Genomic DNA, 27,167 nt, shown 5'->3' on the forward strand with positions numbered 1-27,167 from the left:
CATATTAAACATGAATTCAGGATCCAGTTTATTCATCTTTTTATACAGTGTTCTTGCTTCCTCTCTTGTGCTCAAATTCTGTTCATCATTTGTAATGTTGACTAATGACTGCTGGATTCCAGCATAATTCTGACATGCAGCTTTGGTTGCAACAGTGAGTGCTGAGCATCTTGTATTGGAAAGTGATTTTAAAGTCTCTATTCTTTGATCATCAATGGGCCGCAAGCTGTCCTGATCATCAGCCAGCATGAAGTGATCTTTGGTGAAAAGCTGAACAGAACTTGAACAAAACTGAAAAACGGTTCAGTCTCCTCACAGCAGTTCACACTGTTACCCGCCACCAGGTTTAGGGTGTTTGCTGTGCAGGTGACCCACTCTGCCATGAGCTGGTCTGTTTGATGCACACCTTTGTAGGCTCCTGACATGTTGCTAGCATTGTCAAAACTCTGTCCTCTGCAGTTCTTAAGATCAATGCCCATCTGCTCTAAAACACTCATAACTGAATCTAACAGCGCTTCACCTGTACGGCTTTAAACCGGGAGGAATGTTGGGTAGCACTCCTCCAGGATGAAAGTCAACATGTGGAGTCCACATTAAGAGCAAAGTACTTACTGCTGATGATTTCATCAAGCACCTTTGGTCCCATCAGCTGTAATAATTCCTCCCACACATTCAGAGATAGGTATGAAGGGAATTCCTCTGCCAGCATTCCCATATTTTTCAAGATGGGATTTTAAAACAGGATCATCCTGACGGATCAGCTCCATGGTGCCTAAATAGTTGCCATTATCGATGTCTCCAAACCTGCGACTTTCATCCTTAAAAGCAAGTCCCCATTCTGCTAAATATTTCACTGTTGTAACAAACCTCTGTAGAACTTGTGTCCAATATTCACACTCTTCATTAGACTCTTCATCAGTTCTGAGTTCTCTGCTTCAAGCTTAACTGCTTGATTAATGCAGGAAGCCATGGCTTTCCTGTGGCTGTTACAACTTTATGTGCAATCAACAGAAGAACTCTGAGCATAAACACAATATTTTTCCCTAAATCCGTTAATAATACTGCACCTTAAACTAGCTGCTGTGGTTCAAAAGGTTTAATTAAATTCAAAATCCCACTTATGTTGCTTAATGTAATTATAACATTTAAGATCTGCAAGCAGATGTTATGTATCCATTTAACCCTGTTAGTTTGAACAACCCTGTTACTCTAACTAAAAATAGTAATTTTCTTAAAATAATCTTAAATGACTTTCTAAACTCATGACCTTTCAATAGTATAAATGACTCGATTTGAGCGGATATTTGCAAATTAGTACTGAAATTAGAAAAAAAAGTGTACTTGGTCAAATTATAAGTCAAGTCTTGTGTGAAATCAGATGAATATTCAAGGTGAATGTGCCATTTATTTCTTAATAGTAAAGAATTTATCTTTCGGTAAAAAGTTCCTATTTCTAACAGAGTTGCACTAAGCATAATGCACAACAAATTAGCAAAAATATCCAATAAAAACTCTACCTGGAGAAAGCTAATTATTTGAGTGTTATGTCTTCTTAAATACATGACAGGAAATTATAAAATAAAGGGTAGATTTTTTAAAGTTTGCATCCTTGTTTTTGTAAATGTATAAATGATTAGAATATTGAACTAACAAGGGAAATGAACTAATATGCAGTAGTTTAAACGCGTTGGAACGAAAAGGCTTGTTCATGGGTACGAAATGGAAGTAGGAAGGTATGAAATGGCAATATCTAAGTAGGAAACGGGCCGCTCTAGTCAGCGAATTGACCCAGACTGTCTAATGTCAGAACCACAACCAAAAAAATCAATTACAATTAATAAGTAGGTGGGATATTATAGTTGTTTATTTCCAAAATACAGCTGAGACATATAAACTGATTTATTAATCAAACTCTCGCTGAACTGTTTGTTTACTAAGAAGTCCGAAACGGTCACACGTGGGTTCTGGAGCCGCTCCAGATTGGAGCTTTGTTTCAGCGACGTTTCCCTCGCGTCTGATTGGTCGGAGCCCCAAAGTTTTCGCGCCAACACGATGCATTGTGGGTAATGGTGGCGGAAGCTCTATTCTTGTGGAGTGGGTTGTTGTTGGTGTCCGGGGTGTTTCGGAGTTGAACTTTCATCCGTGGGAGGGGGCTCTAAGGTGGAAACCGTAACCGTGAATCAGTGAGTGAATGCGGGGCGAAGAGTCGTCGGATTCAGAGTCGGGGAGGATGGAGGAGAGTTCGGTCCGGCGGAGTTTGGAGACGTTGTGTCAAGAACTGAACATGGATGAGCAGACCGCAGCTGAAGCCATGGATAACTTCACGGCCATATGGAATACATACACCCTGGAGGTGAGCAGTGTCCCCTAAATCCGCTGAATTACCCAGCATGCACTCAGTCACGCTGTTATAAAGTAACTTTCAGACCTCCGAGGTGCCCCGAACAGATCAGCATGGAGGTCCTGCCCCAGACACCAACCCTGGGGTTAAAGGGCGTCATCTGACCCCTGTGTATCTGCAGTGCTGATCCTTCCAGTAAGATTAGACAGATCTGGAGAGATATTTATCTGTGAAATAATCAGCATTTTTCTGCCTGAATGTCAAGCATCACCAGTGTGGGCTGGGTAGAAAGAAGGTCCTTAAAAACATCTAGTAAATAGAAATAATACTTCAACCATATAGAGAGAATGAGGTCGAAATCAAATAAAAATGATCTGTTTAGAAAATAAATCTAGAACAACATGTTCGTTAATCTTGTTAATCCTAATATCTGCATTTATATGCAATGTGTTCCCTCTGTTGGTTGGCCATGGTTACTGATATATTACTAATATTTTTGTACTTATCCATTTTTAAACCTTTATTTAAACAGATGTCTCATTGAGACAGGAGTTCTCATTTCCTGTTAGAACATGTGTAAAAACTACAGAACAATACAGGACTTACTTAAATACACAATGTTTAAAATGCTAAGTAATTTAAACAACTAAATAAAAATGTAAGAACATCCATACTGGTATGGAACCTGTATAGATATGTAAATGTAGAGTAATTTCTGCAGGTTTCCTTTGCTATGTTAAGCAAATGCAGCCGAGCAAACTGTGGTAGGACATCTATAGCGGCATAATAATCACTTATTTTCATTAATATTGTTTAACAAGATTAGCCATTAGGTTTGGAAGCATGTGCTGCATTTACAGAACCAAATAAGTGTACACCTGCAAAGCAGAATGGAGCCAAGAAAGCATTTTAATATTATAATAACTTTGTTTTGTTTCTAACATTGTTTTTGGGATTGTTTGAAGCTGACGTTGAAATGCAGATTGGATTCATTGTAAGGCTGTTGGTGCAGTCAGTTGCAGCTCAGTAGATGTAATTAAAAGCATGTAGTGATCCAGTGTTGTCAAAGATTGTAAACCTGGATTAAATGGTCGGTATTCAGTATAAACAGTGAACAAGATGTTAAGTGTGGTTTTGTAAATGATGCAATGATGCGTCTCTGGTTTGACATAAAGCAAACAAACGATGAGGACCGAGGAAAGCTCCTCAGGAGTCAGCAGAGGTGAGCTGGAGACTCCAGGTCCAGGTGTCTCACTCATGTCCAGAACTTCCTCCGCCTGCTGTAGCACAGAACTAGAAGATACAGATGCTAAACTTGGACCATTAAATATGGCATCTCTATTTCTTTCTTTTGATTTGCTGTTTCCTTTTATTAGCAGGTCCCTTACAGTTCTACAACAGCTACCACCCAATGCACTCCTAATCTTAATCTGTAAATATTACGTGGTTGTTATCTGGCATTTACCACCTACACCTCAAGGTTGTGAATGACCTCAGGGAAGCTAATTAATGTGTCGCTCCACCTGAGACATTTTAAAATGAAACCCGTTTTTTTAACTGAACACAATCAGTAAGAAAACATTTGTGTAACAGATGTTTGTTTAACCCAAAAATAAAAATATGTTTCAGAGCAGCTGCAGATATGATTGGTCAATGCAGCTGAGAACAGATGAAATAAATTGGGCCTGTTTGTAAGGCACCAGAATAGAATAGAATAGAATAGAATAGACCATTATCCCAGTGTATCAGAAGGTATGTGAGAGGAAAATAGATACACATATTAAAATCATTTTAATCAAAAACAAATGTAAAAATTAAAAAACTAAACAGACTAAAAATGTAGTAATGTAAATGTAAACCCTGTAGTGTATTGAGACACAGTGTAGCTGTATGAATTGTCCTGTTTATATTTTAAGGTCTGTTGAAACAACAGCTTTAGAAATTCAAATGAATTTTATTTTAATTAAATTTTTTTAACAGTGCAGGTTAGCTAAAAGTTTTAGAAGGACAGATTCATATTATTATGAATCAGTGCTATATAAACTGTTAGCTGCCCTTCTCCTGACCCTTGACCTGTAGAAGTCCTGGATGGAGGGCAGGTCAGCCCTGATGATCCTCTCTGCAGACCTGATTGGTCCTTGCAGTCTGGACCTGTCCTGTTTTCTGGATGAGATGGACGAAGACAGGACAGACTGGATGATGGTGGTGGAGAAGATGACCAGCAGCTCCTGAGGAAGGTTGAACTTCTTGAGTTGCCTCAGGAACTTCAGTCTCTGCTGGGCCTTCTTCTGAACTGTGTCTTTGTGTGAGGACCATCTCGAGTCTGCAGAAAGGGTGGTTCCTAGGAACTGGAAGTGATCTACTGTAGACACAGTGTTGTTGAGGATGGTGGGGGGAGTTCTTCAGAAATCCACCATCATCTCCACTGTCTTGAGCCGGTTAGACTCAATATAGTGCAGAGTGGTGGTTCTGACAGCACCAGAGGACCAGTTGGTCCATCTCCTGCCTGTATGCAGACTCATCACCGTCCTGGATCAGACCAACAACAGTGGTGTCATCTGCAAACTTCAGGAGTTTCACAGACGGGTCGCTGAGGTGCAGTCATTTGTGTAACGAGAGAAGAGGAGTGAGTTGATGGTGTTGAAGGCCGAGCTGAAGTCCACTAACAGGATCCTGGCCCGTGTTGCTGGGTGTTGGAGGTGGTGCAGGATAAGGTGTAGTCCCAGGTTGACTAATTCATCTGCTGACCTGTTTGCCTGGTACGCAAACTGCAAGAGGTCCAGCAGGAGGCCTGTGGTGTCCTATAGGTGTTTCAACACCAGTTGTGTGTTGAAGTGAGTCCTTGTAAAGTTGTGAAACTTCTAAACTGATTTTGTGCAAATAATTTTATGTTTCAGGAGCAACTTTCTCCAGCAGTCAAATAATTCAGAATTCTGCAAGACCAGACAATTCACCTGCTTCACGCATGAATAAGTGAACATAATGTTTAAAAATGTCTCTACAGGGAGAGGTGGTCCACTGGCTGGCCTGTGCTCTGTATGCCGCCTGCAGGAAGGGGTCCACTCCCACAGTGGGGAAAGGGCTGATGGAGGGAAACTGTGTCTCCCTCACCAGGATCCTTCGGTGCGCCAAGCTAAGGTCAGAAAACGTCACTCCTTCAGGACCTGATTCATCCTGTAGAAGACATGAAAGCACCCTAAAAATCACAACCCAGCTATTGAGGTGGTTCTGTTTCAAAGGATCCATTTCTGGAGTTCAACAACAGAACAAATCATGTTCTAAAAAGATGCTCGTTGACCTTATTGTAAAATCTTTAAGGGTTTTTTTGTGTCACATAGCTGCTGAAATCCCGAGATTCACACAAAGTTTTGCTCCTTTGTCTGACTTTGGTTCAGTTTTATGCATTTGAAATAATCCAGCCTGTTGGATACGGTCTCACTGCAGCAGATTCTCACACCAGGCACCTATTTAGTCTCATCCAGTTCTTCTCGAAGATGCGGAAGTGGGCCGACATGTCCAACCTGTCGCAGGACTTTAGGCTGCGAATGGACCGGCTGGAGCGAAACTTTGAGGTCTCCACGGTGATCTTTCGCAAGTTCGAACCCATCTTCAGGGACATGTTCGTGAATCCGCAGGGATGCGAGGCGCCGCGGCAACCGCGCAGCAGGAAGCACAGGTACCAAGCCATTTACTGGGAAAAGTTTAGCTGTTAAGCTGCAACTTTTATCTGTTGCAGACATCTTTTTTTTTTTTTTTTGCAAAACCCAATTCTTTGCCATCTCTTCCTTCTCATTATAACCATTTTATAAAACAGATTTAAAAAATCTCTTTTTCTTTTTTGGGACGTATTTGTCGCAGCTGCTTCTTTGTGCCTTTAAGTAGCGGCTCCTTTATTTTCCGTCGCATTCAGTGAAGCTGCGGCAGAGCTGCATCCTAACTGTATCTCTTCTTTTAACCTCTGCAGACGGCTGCCCTGTCACATTAGTGATGTGTTCAAGTTCTGCTGGACCCTGTTCGTCTACACCAAAGGTATCCAGGAATAAACTGACAGCCAGCTGACTCAGTGGTTGCTGACATCGGTGTAATTTGTTTTATCATCTTTACATTTTGTCTTGCATGAAGCAGAACATTTGAAAATGCTCCTCACAGTTTTCAGTTGGAACTGATTTGTTTTTATGATTATTTATGAAGGTTTAATATATCTTCTCAGCCAATTTATGTAAAGCACTGGTTACTTAAAAAGAGTTCTTACAGATTCTAACAGCAGAGGGAATAATTACACTCTAAAAAGTTATTAAAATGACTTGTTTTTTTATAATTTTTTTATTCTTTTGAAGCACTTTGTGATTTTTATCTGTGAAGTGTTCTATATAAATAAAAATGATTTAGTTTCTTTTAGCTTAAAAATAGAAACTATTTAAACAGTTTTTTTCTTGTCAGGCTTTTATTTAATTCGGGTAATTAAAGTTATTGAAGGATTTCCTGTCTTCTGTCCAACTGATCCAAATGTGCGCGAATTTGTTTCCATGAAGGTAACTTTCGGATGATCGGCGATGACCTGGTGAACTCGTACCACCTGCTGCTCTGCTGTCTGGACCTGGTGTTCGGCAACGCTCTCCTGTGTGCCAACAGGAAGGAGCTGATCAACCCGACGTTCAGAGGTGAGGCTCTCTGAGGATAAAAAGCAACAGTTCAGCCTTAATATAATCAGGGGAAATACTCATTATTATGTATGGAGGGATCCAGAGTTTAAAAGCAAAACCAGACCCTGTGACCTTTACACTTTATAAAGAGTTTTAATACAAATATAATTCTGCTTAATTAGTGCAGATTTTCAGCCCAGTTTCGGTTGTTTTACGTGTTGAAATGTCACTAAATCCTTTTAATCGTGTGTCTCTGCAGGTCTGCCTCCCACGTTCCGCGCGGACGGCTGCGTTCCCCAGAGCGAGCTGCCTCCCTGCGTGCTGGAGAAGCTGTGTGAGCTGCATGATGGGCTGGTGGTGGAGGCAAAAGGCATCAAACAGCACTACTTCAAGCCGTACATACAGAAGCTGTTCCAGAAACAGGTGCGCTCAGTTTCCCATCACACCTGAGAGGACAGTCACCAGTGGTTTTGTTAGAGCTTCTCTGTGTGCTTCATTCAGATCCTGAAAGGAAACGAGACCCTTTTGACCGAGATGTTGGATCCGCAGAATTTTATTGAAAACAAGTAAGAAAAAAGGGTTCAGTTTTCACGTTCCCAGTCTCTTTGTCTCCAGTCTGTAATGGTTTGGTTGGTTTTGCACCAGTCTCGGAGGTATTATGTGTTTTTCTGTCCACAGTAAAGCCGTGAACAGGGAGTATGAGGAGTACGTGTTGACCGTCGGGGACTTTGATGAACGAGTGTTTCTGGGAGCAGATGCTGATGAGGAAATCGGAACCCCGAGGAAATTTGTTCAGGAACGTGCTGCCAGCCAAGCAGCCGCTCAGAACCAGCAGGTGGAGAAGGTACCAACCCAAACACAGACAATCAGAGAGTTCTTCATCAGGAACATGTAGTTGTGGTTGGATAATCATCCAGACCCAGTTCTTATGCGCACTACGGTTTCTGTTCTGTTGACCTTCGGGAGTTTGACTTTCCCGGTGCGGTTTGCTTGTTATAAACTAATTTTCCTCTTTCTTGTTTTGTTCTCCAATATCTCAACATAATCTGCTTTCTGTCAAACATCCTAAGAAAATGTCTAGATTTAGGACGCCATAAATAATATTTCCTCTGTGTTCTTTTTACCTTTAATAAATTAGGATTGAAGAATTGTCGTTCGTGGCAGTCTCTATTTGAAACTCCTGGTGTTCTCAATTATTTTTATGTACAACCTCATCTTTAAAATGCATTTAGATTTTTCATGCTAAGTCTTAAAGGATTTATATATTAAATCCAATCTCTTTAGTTTGTTTTTGTCGTTAATGTTTTTAACATCAATATTTGCTAACATTTCTAGACAAACTTTATTGACATTTTTACTTAACAAATAAAAACAATAAAAATAAAAAAAATAAAAAGACAAAATTATTGGAGGGAAATGAAATCCAGTCAGGTCTAAGTTTAGTTGTTTGGAAAGGCGGGACGAGTTGGAAAACGAGCCAATTAGACTTAATTATCTCCAGCAGTGGGAAGTGAATGACTGTTTGCATCCATCATGAGGTGTCAGCAGGTCTTTCAGGTAGAGATGCATCAGCTAGATGCTCTTGGACCAGTACAAAATAATTATAATAGGAAACATTAAACTTTACTGATTTTACTCACCACCGCCACTCCTTCATAGGTCATAGGTCACTGCATTATCTTCAGGATGATGTGGAACCAGAGACTGGTTGATTGAATGTGCATAGGGTTGTCAGCTAGGGTTGTCAAAATAATCGATATTTCCATATATACGATAGTATAAAAATGAATGATTTAAAGATACTGATTTGATACAAAGATACAAATTGACACAAGCTGACCCGTTCTTATTTGCCCAAATTGCGGCGAGTAGATCCAGAAAAATAAAGCATACGACTTTCTTTAGCCGACGAGGCAAACATGGGCGTTGTTCTGAGGTACCCCCCTATGAGGCAGACAGGCAGGAAAAAATGACGCCACATGCTAGCTGCGCTATCGCTACGACCCTGAAGCTGACAGTCGGAGCAGAGAAACGTAGAAACCCGTAGCAACCGACCCTGCTGCTACCCCCGAACGCTAAAGGAAATATTCTGCAACATTAGCAGAAAGACAGAAATTGTTCTGCTGCTGAACACCTCTGCAACGGATCAGATCCTGGTTTACTCTGTAAAAAAATACGTTCCTTCCGCGCCAGATCCAAGTTTGGTTTCAAACGCAATTTATTTTAGTACAGAATCATCCTTTATTTGTCCCCCAGTGGTCAAATTTATTTGCATTCCATTAAAGAAAATGGAAGCAATTATGATCAAATAAAATACCACTGAATCCAAGGTACATACATCAATAAATACTATTTTAATGAAGTGTTATCTACTGTTTTAAAATAATGTTTTCAATAAAGGCTGAATTGTTCCCTTCTTATTGGTTTCGCCCAAATTAAGGAAGTTAAATTTGTTTTATTGTAATTAATCATTTTTTGCTCTTAACTAGAAAGAACCCTGTGACTTTGAAAGATGTTGCCACGGTAACGGGTTTTTTTTTCTCAGCATCATATCGACCCTGATATGAACTTAATGATCACCTCAGAATGGAGCAAATTGCAGAAAGATTTTCTGCATTTTGTTAAAGTTATAATTGGTGCGATGTTGCCTGTAAACTGTTCAGGAAGGACATGTTTGAAAGATGTTACACGCTTTTTAAAAAGCAAGAGAGAACAACCATTAGTAGTGACGAAAATATTCTGTCTGTCCAGTGTGGCTCTCTCGCCCCGTCCACTCCTCTGACAGGACGGGTCTACCTGAAGGAGAAGGACCTGCTTGTCACGCCCGTCTCTTCAGCAACGCAGAGCGTCAGCCGGCTGCAGAGCATGGTCGCTGGTTTACGGACGGCTCCCAGTGAAAATCTGCTGCAGAACTTTAAGTTAGTTCTCTGTTTTTTGCCTGCAGACATCAGAGTTGTTGTGATTGAGTTGTGGGCAGAGACATTGTTCAAACATTTCTGGGTTTTCTTGTTGTAGTTTATTGGGTCATAGAAACAAGCCTCGTCTCCTCCAGCACATTATCTTTAGGTTTCTCCACCTGTTCTAGTCGTAGGATATTATTCAGAAGTTATGCTTTGAACTATTCTGTGAAAAACATAAATCTTCACTAGTATATTCAAATGTTCTGGAGTATATACAGTAACTAGAAGAACATTTCTATGAGTCTTAATATCTTCATGGGAGAAACAGAGTAAGCTGTCATATTCTCTCTGACTTCATCAGTCCATCGTTGAGGAGGAGTTATGACCCACTCTTCTTTCCAACATTGCCTCAGATCAGTATTTTAAGTCTGGGCTTTGACTGGGCCGTTCCAGCCTCTTATTCCTTTCTTTTTTAGTCCTTTTGATGCACATTTCCTGCTGTGTTTGGGATTACTGGGTCACGGTTCTGATGTTGGTTGGGTGGCAGATACTACTCTAGTACTCCAGTACTCACATATAACTCTAATACTCTAGAGTACTTTAATAAATAGTGGAGTTCACACAGTTCCTGTGGCTGCAAAACAAACCCACATCATCATTCCTCCCCCACCGTGCCTGTTGTTCATGATGGCCAAACATCTCGTGTTTCGGCCTCATCTGTCCTAGGGAAAGTGTTCCAGAAGTTTCCTGGTTCACTGAGATACTACTTTATAAAGTATGCCATGCAATTATACACGTTAATGAGACAAGAGCCTTTGTCTTGCCAATCCTTCCAAACAAACCATACTGGTTCAGTCTGTTCTAATTGTCCCGTCAAACATTTTAGCATTTAACATGTAGCAGCTCAAATGGACCTCTTGGGTTTTTCTGCAGGTTCTTTAATTAATGCACAGTCTGACCTTTGGATTCATCTGTTCAGACGTCCACTTCTGTTGTGAATATTCTTCTCATGGTACAATTATGGAGTTTAAATTAGATTAGCTTCTGAGGACATTGCTGATCTCTTTCCAGCTTGGCATTGGGTTAACATGCGCCTGTATGCTCCAGACCAACAAAGCTTTCATAGAGGTGCTCACACTGCTGATGACCAGTTAGCCCACAACATTTAATCAGCAGCTCCTGTTTGCTACTTGCCTAAAGGAGTAAATAGTCTGGAGCGTTTATGTTTGTAAGCCGTAGGAACAAATGTCTCTCGTAGGTTCACAAATCAGAAAGTTCTTAACATTTAAGAAGAAACAACCAGTAAGAAATAGCAGCAGTTTTCATTACTCCTTTTGATTTTGTCCTAATATTCTTATTACTGTCAAAGCTGTTCCTGAACATTCTTATATAACCCTCAGTAAGAGCTGATATAATCAGAAAAATATGAAGATGATCAAGAATCCCTGAACATAATTGGCTTGTTATTGATAGTTTTGAATGAGTTGCAGGTATAATGTAAATATATGGTGATTATATCCTGCAGGTCCTGCTCCAGAGATCCTACAGAGTCCATTCTGGCTCGAGTGAAAACTCTCGGACGCACCTTCAAAGAACATTACACCAACGACTCTGAGGACACGCCAGGATCTCACATTGGTAAAAACAACAGAAAGAAGCTGGATTCCCTCCCGTCACTGCAGTGGCGGACTTTGAATTATTTACCACAAAATGTCTTAAATTATGAGACGTCTGTGATGCCAGAATATATCAGAGAGCTCATAGGATAACGGATGGAACCGGTATAAAGTGTCTGAACACACCAGTGACCAGAAGCCATGTGATGCGCTTCTTTTTGTTTCAGACTTTGCAGAGAATCGTTGGAAGCTGGCGGAGATCCTCTACTATAAAGTCCTGGAGAACGTCCTAGTTCAGGAGACCAAACGGCTGCAGGGCAGAGACATGAGTGTAAGCAGCAGTTTCACATGGACCAGAAGACCAGAATGGTTACGAGTCACTGTGTTAAATGGCACATGTGAAGGTTTATTATTTATTCATAGAACAACCGACTGTTGCTTTGAACTGAAAAGTGCGTCTGTGTGTTTGCTGTTAGGTTTTGCTTGAGCAGGACATCTTCCACTGCTCCCTGATGGCGTGCTGTTTGGAGGTAGTGCTGTTCTCCTACAGCTCCCAGAGGACCTTCCCTTGGATCATCAAGGTCTTCAAACTGGCCCCATTTTACTTCTTTAAGGTAACTAAATCCCAGCAGAGCATACAGGTTAATGTCACATGGTGACCAGTGCAGAATAAAAATGATCCAGCTGTTGTTGCTGAGCAAAGCAGGTTGATTAACGCTAGTTTAAACCTTCTAAAGGTGAATCTCCTCGTTTCCTCCAACATCAGCCTCTCTGTAAAGATAAATTCTGTTATTTAAAGTGTGTGTAGCTCATAACTGAACAAGACGGTTTTGTGTTTTCATGCAGGTAATCGAGGTGTTCATCCGCTCAGAGGAAGGCTTGTCCCGTGACATGGTGAAGCATCTGAACTCCGTTGAGGAGCAGGTTCTGGAGAGCCGAGCGTGGACCTCAGATTCTGCTCTGTGGAGCTCCTTGGAGGTTGCTGGGAATAAAGTCCCAACAGTGGAGGAGGTGAGCAGAAACCCCAACACCAGATAACAGGTTTAAGAAAGTTTCTGTTCTGAATAAAGCATCTGATATGTGGGTCTGGCAGCGGCGTGAAGGGTTCCTATTACCTTGTATAAAAACAAATAGTGAATGGAAGGTTCTTTTCCTTGTTTAATATAATTTACAGTCAACTCAGCAAACCTACAGCTAAATTTGACTATTTAAAAAAATCAGTATTTTTTGTCACTCATTTCAGAAAGAGAAACTCATATATTCTATAGATTTGTTACAGATAGAGTGAAATATTTTATGCCTTTATTTCTTGTCATTTTGATAATTATGGCTTACAGAGAATGAAAACCCAAAATTCAGTGATTCAGAATATTAGAATATTGTGAGAAAGGTACAGTATATACATAGAAAATTGAGTGGAAGGAAAAAGTGTGGTAGGAAAAGGTGCAACAGGGATAACCGTAACCTTGAGAATAAAATCTATTTAGGAACTTAGGAGTCCTTCATATAGAGTGGGCTGAGGCTGGAGTCGATACAGATGAATCCTCCACATGGGCTACAAACGTCTTACCTACCTGGGCTACAACCGTCTTACCTGGGCTACAACCGTCTTACCTGGGCTACAACCGTCTTACCTACCTGGGCTACAACCGTCTTACCTACCTGGGCTACAACCGTCTTACCTACCTGGGCTACAACCGTCTTACCTACCTGGGCTACAACCGTCTTACCTACCTGGGATACAACCGTCTTACCTACCTGGGCTACAACCGTCTTACCTACCTGGGCTACAACCGTCTTACCTACCTGGGCTACAACCGTCTTACCTACCTGGGCTACAACCGTCTTACCTACCTGGGCTACAACCGTCTTACCTACCTGGGCTACAACCGTCTTACCTACCTGGGCTACAACCGTCTTACCTACCTGGGCTACAACCGTCTTACCTACCTGGGCTACAACCGTCTTACCTACCTGGGCTACAACCGTCTTACCTACCTGGGCTACAACCGTCTTACCTACCTGGGCTACAACCGTCTTACCTACCTGGGCTACACGCATCTTACCTGGGCTACAACCGTCTTACCTACCTGGGCTACAAACGTCTTACCTACCTGGGCTACAACCGTCTTACCTACCTGGGCTACAAGCATCTTACCTGGGCTACAACCGTCTTACCTACCTGGGCTACAACCGTCTTACCTACCTGGGCTACAAACGTCTTACCTACCTGGGCTACAACCGTCTTACCTACCTGGGCTACAAGCATCTTACCTGGGCTACAACCGTCTTACCTACCTGGGCTACAACCGTCTTACCTACCTGGGCTACAACTGTCTTACCTCCCTGGGCTACAACCGTCTTACCTGGGCTACAACCGTCTTACCTACCTGGGCTACAACCGTCTTACCTACCTGGGCTACAACCGTCTTACCTACCTGGGCTACAACCGTCTTACCTACCTGGGCTACAACCGTCTTACCTACCTGGGCTACACGCATCTTACCTGGGCTACAACCGTCTTACCTACCTGGGCTACAACCGTCTTACCTACCTGGGCTACAACTGTCTTACCTCCCTGGGCTACAACCGTCTTACCTCCCTGGGCTACAACCGTCTTACCTACCTGGGCTACAACCGTCTTACCTACCTGGGCTACAACCGTCTTACCTACCTGGGCTACAACCGTCTTACCTACCTGGGCTACAACCGTCTTACCTATCTGGGCTACAACCGTCTTACCTCCCTGGGCTACAACCGTCTTACCTCCCTGGGCTACAACCGTCTTACCTACCTGGGCTACAACCGTCTTACCTCCCTGGGCTACAACCGTCTTACCTACCTGGGCTACAACCGTCTTACCTACCTGGGCTACAACCGTCTTACCTACCTGGGCTACAACCGTCTTACCTACCTGGGCTACAACCGTCTTACCTATCTGGGCTACAACCGTCTTACCTACCTGGGCTACAACCGTCTTACCTACCTGGGCTACAACCGTCTTACCTACCTGGGCTACAACCGTCTTACCTACCTGGGCTACAACCGTCTTACCTCCCTGGGCTACAACCGTCTTACCTACCTGGGCTACAACCGTCTTACCTACCTGGGCTACAACCGTCTTACCTACCTGGGCTACAACCGTCTTACCTACCTGGGCTACAACCGTCTTACCTACCTGGGCTACAACCGTCTTACCTACCTGGGCTACAACCGTCTTACCTACCTGGGCTACAACCGTCTTACCTACCTGGGCTACAACCGTCTTATCTACCTGGGCTACAACCGTCTTACCTACCTGGGCTACACGCATCTTACCTGGGCTACAACCGTCTTACCTACCTGGGCTACAACCGTCTTACCTACCTGGGCTACAACCGTCTTACCTACCTGGGCTACAACCGTCTTACCTACCTGGGCTACAACCGTCTTACCCACCTGGGCTACAACCGTCTTACCTACCTGGGCTACAACCGTCTTACCTACCTGGGCTACAACCGTCTTACCTACCTGGGCTACAAGCATCTTACCTGGGCTGGGGAGAAGGACTGGGCTGTTGCATAATGGTCCAAAGTCCTGTTTTCAGGTGAAAGTAAATTCTGCATCTCATTTGGAAATCAATGTCCAGGAGTCTGGAGGAAGAGGAGAGTCACAGAATCCAAGTTGCTCGAGGTCCAGTGTGAAGTTTCCACACTCAGTGATGATTTGAGGTACCATGTTATCTGCTGGTTCTGGTCCACTGTTTTTTTTTTTGAAGTACACAGTCAACACAGTCATCTACCAGGACTTCATGCTTCTTTCCCAGAAGGACTTAATACCGACCCGCAATGCTAGAGGTACCAAAAGCTGGTCCAATGACCAAGGTGTTCCTGTTCCTGATCGGCCAGCAAACTAGCCTGACCAGAACCCCATAGGGAATCTATGGGCTGTTGTTAAGAGGAAGATGGGAGACACCAGACCTAACAAAGCAGATGACCTGAAGGCCGCTATCAAAGCAACCTGGGCTTCCAGAACACCTCAGCAGAACCACAGGCTGAAATTCTGCTCTGGCAGTCCACCTCCATCAGATATTGATTCATATATTTATTTTTATCTGATTTATTCTAACTGTTAATGTTTTTACATCTTTGTGAGCGTTATATTCAGTAACATGTCAAACAACTCCAGCATAGTTAATTATTTCAGGTTTTAATAAAAGGTTAAAGGTTAAAACAGTTAAAGGTGATCGGCTCCCAAATATTAACAGAATAATTGCATGAACTCATGAAGCTGTTTGATGGATACATCTCAGCTGGCGTCTCTGTGCAGGTGAACTTTTCGTCCTGTCTGGATACGGGTTCTGGTTCCACTAATGGCCAGTCCCACCTGCCACTGGTGGCCCACTCTCCCATCATTCACCCTCGGATCAGGGAGTTCAGGTCGGGTCTGGGAAGCGCACGTAAAGGTGGGGATGGATGGATGGATGGCTGGATGGATGGATGGATGGCTGGATGGATGGCTGGATGGATGGATGGATGGCTGGATGGATGGATGGATGGATGGCTGGATGGATGGATGGCTGGATGGATGGCTGGATGGATGGATGGATGGATGGATGGATGGCTGGATGGATGGCTGGATGGATGGATGGCTGGCTGGATGGATGGATGGATGGATGGATGGATGGCTGGATGGATGGATGGCTGGCTGGATGGATGGATGGATGGATGGCTGGATGGATGGATGGCTGGATGGATGGATGGCTGGATGGATGGATGGATGGATGGATGGATGGCTGGATGGATGGATGGCTGGATGGATGGCTGGATGGATGGCTGGATGGATGGATGGATGGATGGCTGGATGGATGGATGGATGGCTGGATGGATGGATGGCTGGATGGATGGCTGGATGGATGGCTGGATGGATGGCTGGATGGATGGATGGATGGATGGCTGGATGGATGGATGGCTGGATGGATGGATGGCTGGATGGATGGCTGGATGGATGGATGGCTGGATGGATGGATGGCTGGATGGATGGATGGATGGCTGGATGGATGGATGGATGGATGGCTGGATGGATGGATGGATGGCTGGATGGATGGATGGATGGATGGCTGGATGGATGGATGGATGGATGGCTGGATGGATGGATGGCTGAATGGATGGATGGCTGGATGGATGGATGGATGGATGGATGGATGGATGGATGGATGGCTGGATGGATGGATGGATGGATGGATGGATAGATAGATAGATATGTGCTAAATTGATCATGTGTTTATGTGATTTCTGATGTTTTAGTATGAATTCAGTTATTTTTCTCACATGTTCTCTTCCTTTCAGAGGTGCCTCCTTCTCCGCTGTCGGTCCATGACAGATACAGCTCTCCTGCAGCTGGCAGCGCCAAGCGACGGCTTTTTGGCGACGACCCGCCAGCGCCCCCCGCAGGCCTGAGCATCAGCGTGAGCCCGCTGCCATCTCCTGCCAAGAGACTGACGTTTGGGACAAGTAACAGCACCCAAAAGAACGGAGGCCAGGGAGCCCAGACCACCATCCTGAGTATCCCTCTGCAAGGTAGTCACACCTGTACACCTACCCACCGCGCTGCACCGCCTCTGCTCTCTGGGAGAGCAGAGCGCACCGCTCAACCAAACCAACCACCTGGCATGTGGTTGGTTTGGATGAGCCCAAATAAAGAACGAGCCTCTGTTTTCCAACAGGTGTGTATTTCAGTCAGAGACTAGAGGTGCTGCAACACACTGCGGTACTGGATAAAATAAGGGTTTCTTTCTGGAAATTAAGCCACGTTAACCTCTTCCAGTACACCATAAAAACCTTCTGAAACTTTAAATTAGCATGATACAGATCCATCAATCTTGGTATTGTCCTTATATCCAGATAAAAAACATCTCATTTTCATCATTGTAGCTCATTAAACTTCAGCCTCTCATTTATCCCTCTTCAAAGTTCTTAAAAAGATTTAAAAAAGACTCAAATTTGGGGAAAAATTGTTGAATTTCTAGATTTTATTCTGAATTTCACAAAATCTTCTTCTTTTTACAATTCTTTCATTTAAAATGTTTTTCTTTATCCTTGATTTTTGATACAGCACAATGTGAGTTTAACATTTTAGCCGTCACCACAAATAAATGCCATTCAAACGTATCGGCACCCCTGGTAACAATGTTTAAAAAAAATCCCCTAAAGGAAAATCTCACCTTTTAAATGAGCTTTTTGGGCTCTAGACATTTTAAAATCTGGCATTAAAACTGTAATCAGGTTATCATTAATGTATTAAAACTATCTTTTATTTTATTTTAACAAATCAAGTAAAACTATCAAAGACCAGTTCCTACTCCAGAAGGCCTTCTCTTAACTGTCAGAGAATAATTTCAGCATGGCGCTGCTTCATGATATGTGAAACATCTAAAACATTTAATAGTATCACTATTGCCAGTATTTTTAATATAAATCCAAATGTCCATGTGGTTTATTAAAAATCTCGTTTGACACGGAGAAATAACCTTTTGTCATAATTTCTATTGTAAAATTAAACCAGTTTATTGTGTTTACCTCTTTTTGTTTCTGTAGGACTCTCTGCAGGTGAGCGCACCTTTACACTGATCCCAGTCCAGCCATGTGACTCCTCTGGTATTGTCACGGGCCAGTTTCTGCTGACCTCCTCCCCGACTCGGGGGGCTGTTGCAGCTCCTGCCTCCGGCACCGAACCCCAGGCAGGAAACGGACGGCCGCGACGCACCGGGTCACTCGCTCTGTTCTTCAGGAAGGTAGGAGCTGGAAAATGCCTTGACAGAGATCTCTTGGGGGGGGTAGAAAGCCGTCTTTGTTCCCAGACCAAGTCATCGTCTGTCTGCCTATGCAGGTGTATCACCTGGCCAGTGTTCGCCTGAGAGATCTGTGCCTAAAGTTGGACATCCCCTCAGAACTGCGAGGGAAAATCTGGACATGCTTCGAGCACGCTCTGGTCCACTGCACTGACCTGATGAAGGAACGGCATCTGGACCAGCTGCTGCTGTGCTGCATTTACATTATATCCAAAGTAAGAACACTGAAAAGCTTTCATTTTAATAAAGAATGAGTGAAGCTGCTGACAGCTGTTTTCAGAGAGAAAAACGGATGCTGCTGTGTGACCGGAGGAAAAACATCTGGTTCCCGACTTTATTTGTCCCTAAATAAGGATTTTAAACTTTGAGGGAAACGATTTTTTGTAGCATTTTAATTCTGCTTACCATAAAAGTATTTGGCCCATTGGATATACTTTCGCTGCCCTTGTATAGTTTTTTGTGGCTCAAAGAGGGAAAGAGTCTGGAAATTGCGCATCAATCATCTTTGATGTAATTCTTAATATTCAGGGCTACATGTTTTCCTTATATTGTGCAGCCCCAGTAAATTGTTTTAGAAAATTGAGTTCTTTGATTCTTAGATGTACTAATAAAGAATACATTTATTTTAATTTGTCAGTGAGAGATTATGAAGCTGCAGAAAAATCTCATCTGTTTTATGATCTTCCACACCTCCTAACCAGGGATGCAAGTCTATTTCTCTGTGCCTGCTGTACACCATGATGGTTCTGCACGGTAGTGCAGTTGTTTGCACTGTTTCCTGCAGCAAGAAGGTCCAGCGTTCGAGTCCCGGCCTCGGGTCTCTCTGCATGGAGCTTCTGTGTTATTGTCGGCTGGAGCTTTGGCTCCTGTAGGAGCAGCAAATGTCACCATTTTCCTTCTTTTTGCAGATCACCAAAGAGTCTCACACCTTCCAGGACATCATGAAGTGTTACCGCAGCCAACCTCAAGCCAGCAGCCACGTGAGAAACACTTACTAATTATTGAACTTTTACAGCTAAAATAATCTTATTAGTGTAGGCTGACTGAGTGTGTGTGTGTTCAGGTGTACCGCAGTGTCTTACTGCGCCACGCTCCCAGAGAGCAGCCAGCTGATGAAAACATGGAGGTGGACTCTGCTTCTGGTGGAGAATGTAAGAAAAGACACTCGCTGCTTTAACATTGGGTTTTACAGTGGGAAAACCACAGGGAAGCTTACTTTACACTGGGAACATGTTGACCCACTCTAGAAGTCCCAGTTACAGCCACGGTCAGGGATCTCAGCATCTTTATTGAGGAGCTTCTGCAGGTTGGAGGTCACATCTTCATATCCAGCCCGACTTCATGTGTAAATGACCTCAAACACAACAATGTGCTGTTCAGCAAAAACAGTCTGAAGATGTAAAAAAAAAAAACTAAATAGGCTTTGGCTGAGTTCCAATTTCAGAATTTATATTTAAAGTTTTGTGATATCGCTGAGCCAGCTGTTTCCAGGCAGAGGTGCACTCTGTATTAAACAGGATTTATCATAGCAACATCAATGTGTGCAATATGACAGTCGTATGCCTTTCAGTAACACTCTGGGTCATTGGGTCATTTAGATGGGCTGTTACTGCACTCTACACCCAGACCTCAGATAGACCATGTTGGCCAAGATCAGAAAGCTCAGGGTGTTGTGGGGACATTGTGATGATGGAAATGAAAGAACACATGAAGGAAAATGTGGGTTCACTGTAATCTAAGCTGTAATTGCAGTATTCAGCAACGGAATCAGCTCCTAAAGTCTTTCAGCCGTGTTTCTAAGTGAAAATCTACATTCTACCAGTTTTCTGTTTGTATTTCAGTGATTTATGAAATCAGTTGTTTTGTGTTGCTTCAGCTGCAGAGAAAGCCAATCAGCACCCAGCTGAAAGAAAGTCTGACCAATCAGTAGAGGAGGAACGTGGTGATGTCATCCAGTTCTATAACACTGTGTTTGTGTTGAAGATGAAGAGCTTCGCTCTGCGATACGCCACGAGCGAGAACCGGGTACCGCATGCTCCGTGGTTTTGGCTGGGTTAGCCGACATGTTCTGATACTGATGAAAACATCATGTGTCTGTGTTGGGTTCTCCAGGCGGACGCTCCTCCCCTCTCTCCGTTCCCGTCAGTCCGGGCCCAGCCTCTGTCGCCTCGTCGGGTCAGTCAGAGACACTCGCTGTATGTGTCGCCTCACAAGAACTCTGCAGGCTGCCTCACACCAAACTCATACACCTACAGGATCAACAACAGCCCGTCCAAGGTGAGAACACACACACATTTACACAGAGCAACCCTGAGATGTTCTCATCAGAAGATGCTCCTGACTTCTTCTAGTCTGGCCCTGCTCTGACCGGGAATCCAGGCAAAGCAGAACCAGTGTAACGGAGTCGCGTCTGGAAGAAGCACATAAGAAAATAGACTCTTTCACTATCACCAAACCTACAAACCTTTATGAACATCACAGCTTTCCAAACTAAATCTGACCTAAGATGAAAAACACTTGACTCACCAGCTGTTCTGGTCTGAAATGTCTCACTAAACTAACGGGACCAAAATGTTTCCAGATAACATGAGTGAAAGAAAGCGAGTTTGGAGAAGAACTCTTTCTATATTCCAGTTGCCCCTTCAGATTTTTCACATTTTTTCCACATCATAGCTGGAAAGATCAGTATATTTTAAATTAGACCAACACAGAGTCGTGATGAATTATGAATTTAAGGGGAAAGATATGGATAAAATGAAAAATAAACTATGTATTTACACACAGGTGGACTCTGCAATGTTGGTAACCTCTGAAGGCAATTGGTTGCACTGGATTTTATTTAGGCCACATTCACGCTGCTGGTCCGGTCCAGGGATCGGTAATGGGGAGAAAATACACGCCTTCAGTTGGCCCGGTTCGCTTTCAGACCGGACCAAACAACGTCGTGCAGTTGCAACGGATTATTTTGGGGGGCAGTATTTAGCTGATTGAGCAGAAAAAAAGCACGAAGAAGAAAGTCCGTCTCATCGGGCTTTCTGTCGCTACTTTGGTGTTCAGGTGTAGATGTGCGTCTGCAGCTCTTCACTAGTCCTCATAGCCTCACGAGACATTTTCAAACCCGTTTATCTTTGGGTTCGCGCTCTTACTCTGTTTTTCTTCTTCTATTCAAATGTGCTCCTCTCATGTCACATCGTATGATACGCTGGGAGCGGCACGCACTCACACTATAAGCAAACTGCTTCAGTGTTAAAAATCATTTCTTGTTGGATGGTTTTAGCAAACTGTTTTAACCTCTTCTTCGCCTCTACTGGTCAGATTTGTGTAGGTTAGTTTAAAAATACGACTTGTGCTTGAAAATCACGTTATTTATTTGAATCTGTCGTTTCTTTGGTGTCTAGAACGTTAACGTTTCTCCTTGTTTCAACGGGAAAATGAGCAGGTTGTTTTCTAGTCATGCAGCATCTTTGCGTTTGAGGAATTAAGTCGTATCCCTTCACTGCTGCCTCCATATAGGAGCTGTCGGACATAAACCGGATGATCCGACAGGGATGTGTAAGCAGGAAGAGGGCCTTCACCATGGAAGGGGACGTGATGATGTCATCAGCGTGCGACTCGCCCAGTAAGAGGGCGTGTCCAGAGAACGGCAGCAGTCCTGATGTGCTGCTGAAGCGTTTGCAGGACGTTGTGTCCGAGCGGCAGAGTCACTGATGAAACCTGGAGTGCTGAGAGGAAAGTAATGAAGGTCGACGCCAGCAGTTACACGTGGAGAGATGTTTCTGTGACCAGAGGGTCAGAGAGCAGGTGATTTAGACCTATTTCTGTTACCTAACTCATCCTTTGTTGTGATGACGCTAAAGTTCTGATTGGTACCAGTATTATTATGAAAAGATGTAACATTTGGGCCACTTCAGGACCATCAGCTGACCTCTTTAACCCAGATGTTCTTCTTCAGGATTATTTTAACAGCTGACTGTGAACCTGATCCACTAATGTCTGTTTTAGATCTATTTATGTTTGTCTGTGGGCTGAATTTACCAGAACCACTCGAAATCAAACAAAGCTGTTTCCATATTTTAATTCCAGTTTCAGGGTTTTAAAAATCTCCCCACAGTTGAGATTATTGGGTTTGAATTGTAAAGTTTATTTTTTAAATGGGAAAATGTGGTCAGGATACATGAGCGGCGTGCAGGACGACTCTCAAACACCAGAGCTACGAATCCTTCAGAGAGCTTCAGCCCAGAATGAAGCTCTTACATTTCATTGCATTGTTTGAAATTTGTTACTAAAAGAGAAAAATAAATTCAGTGCAGCTGTTTGCTCTGATGTACTTTCGTCTTTTTTTGTTTTTGTGGCACTTTGTGGCCTTTAGTTCAAAGTTGACAGTCTTGAAATGGGGTGTAGAAAGGGGGAAGGACATGCAGAAGGTTTCACTGGATCAGGACTTCAAGCAGGGACATCTGTGCCAAGGACTGAGGCCTCCGTACATGGGTCACACGCCATGCCGCTACGCTACACGTCGCGCCCTGCCGCTACGTTAAGCGCCACGCCGCTACGTTAAGCGCCACGCCACTGTGATCGCCCTGTTCTGTGAAACCTTTAATCATGTGGTTTTTCTCTGGTTTTCTCTGGCTTGATTTGTCCTTTGCGCTCTGAGTCACTTAAATAAATGTATTATTATTAATTTACATGATTTGCAACCTGCGCCCCTTTTATTCAGACTCTGATGCATTTATTGGAAAAAAAACAAAAACGTTTCTGCCTTATAAAAATATATAATGTTCATTACAACTTTAATTTCTAAGGGAAAGTATTAAACTGCTCAAGGTGGGGACACTGCGGGCTTTGGAGCGGCGGTAGATCACTCGATGTATGGAAGCCTCAATCATCAAAGCAGATGTCTCTGGTTTCGAGTCCTGACCCAACAAACCTTTCCTCCGTGTCTCCACCCCATTTTGGGATTGTACATTTTAATATAAAGGCCGCTAGTGCCACAAACATGTACCTGCTCATGGTGCCAAACAAGTGACAGTATTCTGGAAACTAAAAAGCTTTGCAGAGTTTTATTTTTGGGAGGGTTGAAGAAGACCCACTTGTTTATAGTGTCTTCTGAAATCGGATCTTTTTCATTGTAAAATTGATCTTTGTTGTTAAAAATTAGATTTTAAAAGATTTGCTGTTTGCATTTGATGTGCTTCTATGTGGTTCTGACCCATTCAGTGCTGGCTGGTTTATTGCTAGCAGTAATCTTGCTCCGGGTGTTTTGCATCTACACATCATTTTTATGTTGAGTTGGACTTTTTGCAGAGCTGTTCTTGTTCTTGCAACAGCGGTTAGTGATTAATCTCTTTATAATTTTGAACTTTTAATCTCTTTATTTCACTTTATGTAAAAGTAAGAAAGGGCTTCATGTTTTTTGTAAATGTAAAATATAATCAATAAGATGCAATAATCTTTGTAAAATAAAGTTCAGTTCTCCTCTTTTCATTTGTTCTCATTTAGTTTTTTGTTTTATTTGTCCCTGTTTTATTTTCATGGTTTACGAACAAATGAAACTCCCAGAAATGGTTGAACTTGTTAAATACGATAAATAACAGACCTTCATCAGGCAAACCCATTCCAGTGTTTAGAGGAAGTGGTTCTGAGGATCCGAACAGTCCTATTTTCAACATCAAAATACATGAAAAGGGTCCCAGAAGCTGGAGGATTTTTATCTTTGACTCGTGGATGAAAACAGAGGAAGGATTAATTTTTATAAACACACATAAAAGAAATATTTTTATGGATTACCGATTCAAAGTTCACAGGTTTTAAAACACATTAAATATCTGTGAGCCTATAATGTATGAAGAGGATTTTAATTAATTAATTTACTAATTTAACATTTTCCAGTCATGGATAAGAATGGAAAAGGAAAAGAGAGTCTTGAAAAACGAGACATCTTTTCCTGGAAATCTGAATCATTTATGTCAAGATGGACGCCGCCATCATGATGTCACCTTGTGTCATTTGACACAGCCAGTCCTGGATCTAGCTTGTTGGCCATCTGTACCAGCGTGGCACAGAGACTTGTGCAGCTTTGCCCGTGTCGTGGGATGTCGTCTGTCGGGTGATGTAACAGATCCGGTTTTAGCCCACCGTTCCTGTCTGCAGCCGAGGCATTAACACTGCCTCACTGCAGGATTAAAATCCCTCATCAGTCTGTGGTAAACTTCTACCGTTGTGCTATCAGTAGCAGACCGACCTTTAACGTCTTAGTGTGCATCTCTAGCTGCACGAAGGCCGAGCACCAATCACTCCAGAGGGTGCTGAAAGTGATTGGGTCAGTTCTCCAGAACCAGAGCACCATCTTCACCGGGTGCTGTTTACGTAAACTGCACAACAACCTGCATGATCAGCATCACCCTGCACATCACTGGTTCCATCTGCTGCCCTCTGGGAGAAGATGTTGATCTATCTGTGCCAGAACCACCAGACTGTCCCACAGCATCGATCCTTCTATGCAGTGATGCTACCAAATCAACAGTCCTCTCTCCATCGCCAGTATTAGGATATTTAAGGAAGTTTCTTGTTTTTTTTTTTATAACTTATGACTATAAAAAATGATTGGATCATGAATTTAAAAATGAGTTATTTGCCAAGTTTGGTTTTTTTTTCTTTCTGAAAACACTTATGTGACCTCAATGACTTTCGAAGGCTTAAAGAACTTTTCATGAAGACAGTTTTTAAAAAAACTGAAAGAAAGTCTCGTTGAGACATTTCTTAGGAATCTAACATATTTACTCTGGGCCAGAATTGTGGATCACTGGTGTTATATGCATACATACAGAATATTGATCATACCTTCTATGTGTTCAAGAAACACATTTAGAAAACAGTATGAACTCTACCAACCAAACGTTGTAGTGAAGACAACCTGAAGCCTGTAGATCCACAGGCGTAACTCACCTTTGTTTTTTTCTGGATGTGTTTGGAGCTTATGAACAATAAATCCTGACTCCAGAAAATGGACAAAGAACTAGTAAATGTAGTAAAAGGGTTTCTGATACACAGCAGACGACAAAACCAGTGAGCAGAAAGCAAACATTAACAGTAGGAGAAGCTGAAACTATTAAAATCTATTGATACAATGGAAAGCACTTAGCTTCAATTCATTTAGTTCAAAAAACCTTAATACCAAAGGAAAATTAAATGTTGTAGCTCATATTATAGCTTGGCATGAAGGCTGCTGAGCTCCTATAACATGCTGCATGTGTTTATGACCATCAGGTCCCATGACAGTTGTTTGGTATCTGTGTTGTTTTACCCAGATCCAGATACTCCATGTTCTGGCCTTGGACCTGGCAGCCTGTTAATTACTCATCTGTTCGTCCAGGTTTCTATTATTTTCCCACAAATGTTTTAATCCTGGTGTTTGTGTGTGTAAGAGGATGACTTATCTTCTGCACAGTGATGCAGTTGGTAGCACTGCTGCCTTGCAGCAAGAAGGTCCTGGGTTTAAATCCTAGCCCGGGGTCTTTCTGCATGGAGTTTGCAGGCTCTCCCCGTGCATCCTTGGGTTCTTTACTGGTTCTTCTACGGACAGTTCAAAAACATGACTGTTAGGTTAAATGCTACTTCAAATTCCCTTCTTAATATGTGATTGATTATATCCCAAACAGAGGACAGAAAAGATGGAAAGATCTGTAAATCTTAGTAGATCTGAAACAAAAAAAGGGGTTCATACATTTGCCTTTTTGGAAAACAAAATCATGCAGGTTCCTCATTTTTGGGGTGGAACGTTCTCTATTTTGTAGGTCTGGAAGTTGTCTGTTCTCATCACCTAGAATGGACAGTGGGTTGAATATGGATAAACATGGGTTTTAGTAAACATCACCGGATGTTTGTGCTTCCATACTCCATGAAATTAAATAAAAGCATAAACAAACATTACTAATAAAAGAACAATGTTTGTGTTGTACCTCATCATTTCTGTTTTAAGATAGAAATGTTGGGGGGTACAGCATCTTTCCAAGGGCCAGAAATGGCCCCCGGGTCACACGGAAAAAAACAGGTTTCATACAAATCCATACCTGTAATTCACATCAGTTATTTTGATTGTATGTAATTTGATTTAAACTAAAATACCACAGTAAAAGTTTCAGTTGATCAACAAACATCTAATTAATTTAGCCATCTGGTTGCATCGAGTCATTGACTTTGTAGCAATCCCTCCTCCTGAGCAATATGGCAGCAGTGGAGCAGAATCTGAGCCGGGCTTGGAACCAGCAGCCATCTGCCACCGCCTCCTGGGGGTTGAGTGGACAGGAAAGAGCCAGACTAAAACCAGAAGCTCTGGGTCTCGAATGTTTTTTTATGGGAAGGAAAAACAAAGAGTAAACAGTTAATAGCAGCGCTAGCTGATGACGGCTTCATCAGGAAAGGGATACAACTAGTCAGAGTTGATTTGTAATAAAGAAACTTTTAAAAGTTCCTCAATGATCGCGTTTTTCATGCAGGTTCCATAACATCCAGACCTGAAGAGTTTAATACTGCAGTTGATACCATCTAAAAACTATAATTAGCATTTGGATCAGTTCTCCAAGGAGCTGCCTGTGATCCAACCTGTGATCTTTCTGTGCTGCAACACTTCACCTGACCTTTCATCTGCAGAAGATGAGGGTGATGATCCACACGAGGTTGCAGACAGGCTGCCGTGACAAAATTCAGCATTTCACAGGCTGCTGCTTCCCTCCAACAGATCCTTCTCTGAGAGACAGAGCAGTGGCTTCAGCGTTTCCTAACTGAGAAAATTCGGACTCATTTTCGGCTGAATCAGAGGACAGAAAGAATTAAACACGA

General features: G+C 42.7%; 1 protein-coding gene and 1 long non-coding RNA gene across 2 annotated transcripts; one reads left to right on the forward strand and one right to left on the reverse strand.

Annotated features, from left to right (window-relative positions):
* The first annotated feature begins 2,061 nt into the window (after window positions 1-2,061).
* On the forward strand, window positions 2,062-23,813 carry rbl1 (retinoblastoma-like 1 (p107)). Its single transcript, XM_047348574.1, has 22 exons — window positions 2,062-2,353; window positions 5,346-5,479; window positions 5,814-6,017; window positions 6,306-6,370; window positions 6,874-7,002; window positions 7,244-7,407; window positions 7,486-7,550; window positions 7,663-7,828; window positions 9,736-9,902; window positions 11,410-11,522; window positions 11,728-11,831; window positions 11,977-12,114; window positions 12,347-12,511; window positions 15,809-15,944; window positions 16,828-17,058; window positions 18,076-18,272; window positions 18,368-18,544; window positions 19,238-19,309; window positions 19,393-19,480; window positions 20,206-20,354; window positions 20,442-20,606; window positions 21,843-23,813. The coding sequence occupies exons 1-22, from the start codon at window positions 2,192-2,194 to the stop codon at window positions 22,035-22,037; spliced, it is 3,186 nt and encodes a 1,061-aa protein (XP_047204530.1). The 5' UTR covers window positions 2,062-2,191; the 3' UTR covers window positions 22,038-23,813.
* LOC124857354 lies at window positions 13,060-14,021 on the reverse strand. Its single transcript, XR_007035575.1, has 3 exons — window positions 13,799-14,021; window positions 13,115-13,546; window positions 13,060-13,074 (listed from the first exon to the last, which is right to left on the reverse strand). It is a non-coding gene; the product is annotated as an uncharacterized LOC124857354 (long non-coding RNA).
* Window positions 23,814-27,167: the final 3,354 nt, after the last annotated feature.

The sequence above is a fragment of the Girardinichthys multiradiatus genome, chromosome 20 (assembly GCF_021462225.1).
Source record: "Girardinichthys multiradiatus isolate DD_20200921_A chromosome 20, DD_fGirMul_XY1, whole genome shotgun sequence".
In the NCBI taxonomy this organism is placed as follows: domain Eukaryota; kingdom Metazoa; phylum Chordata; class Actinopteri; order Cyprinodontiformes; family Goodeidae; genus Girardinichthys; species Girardinichthys multiradiatus.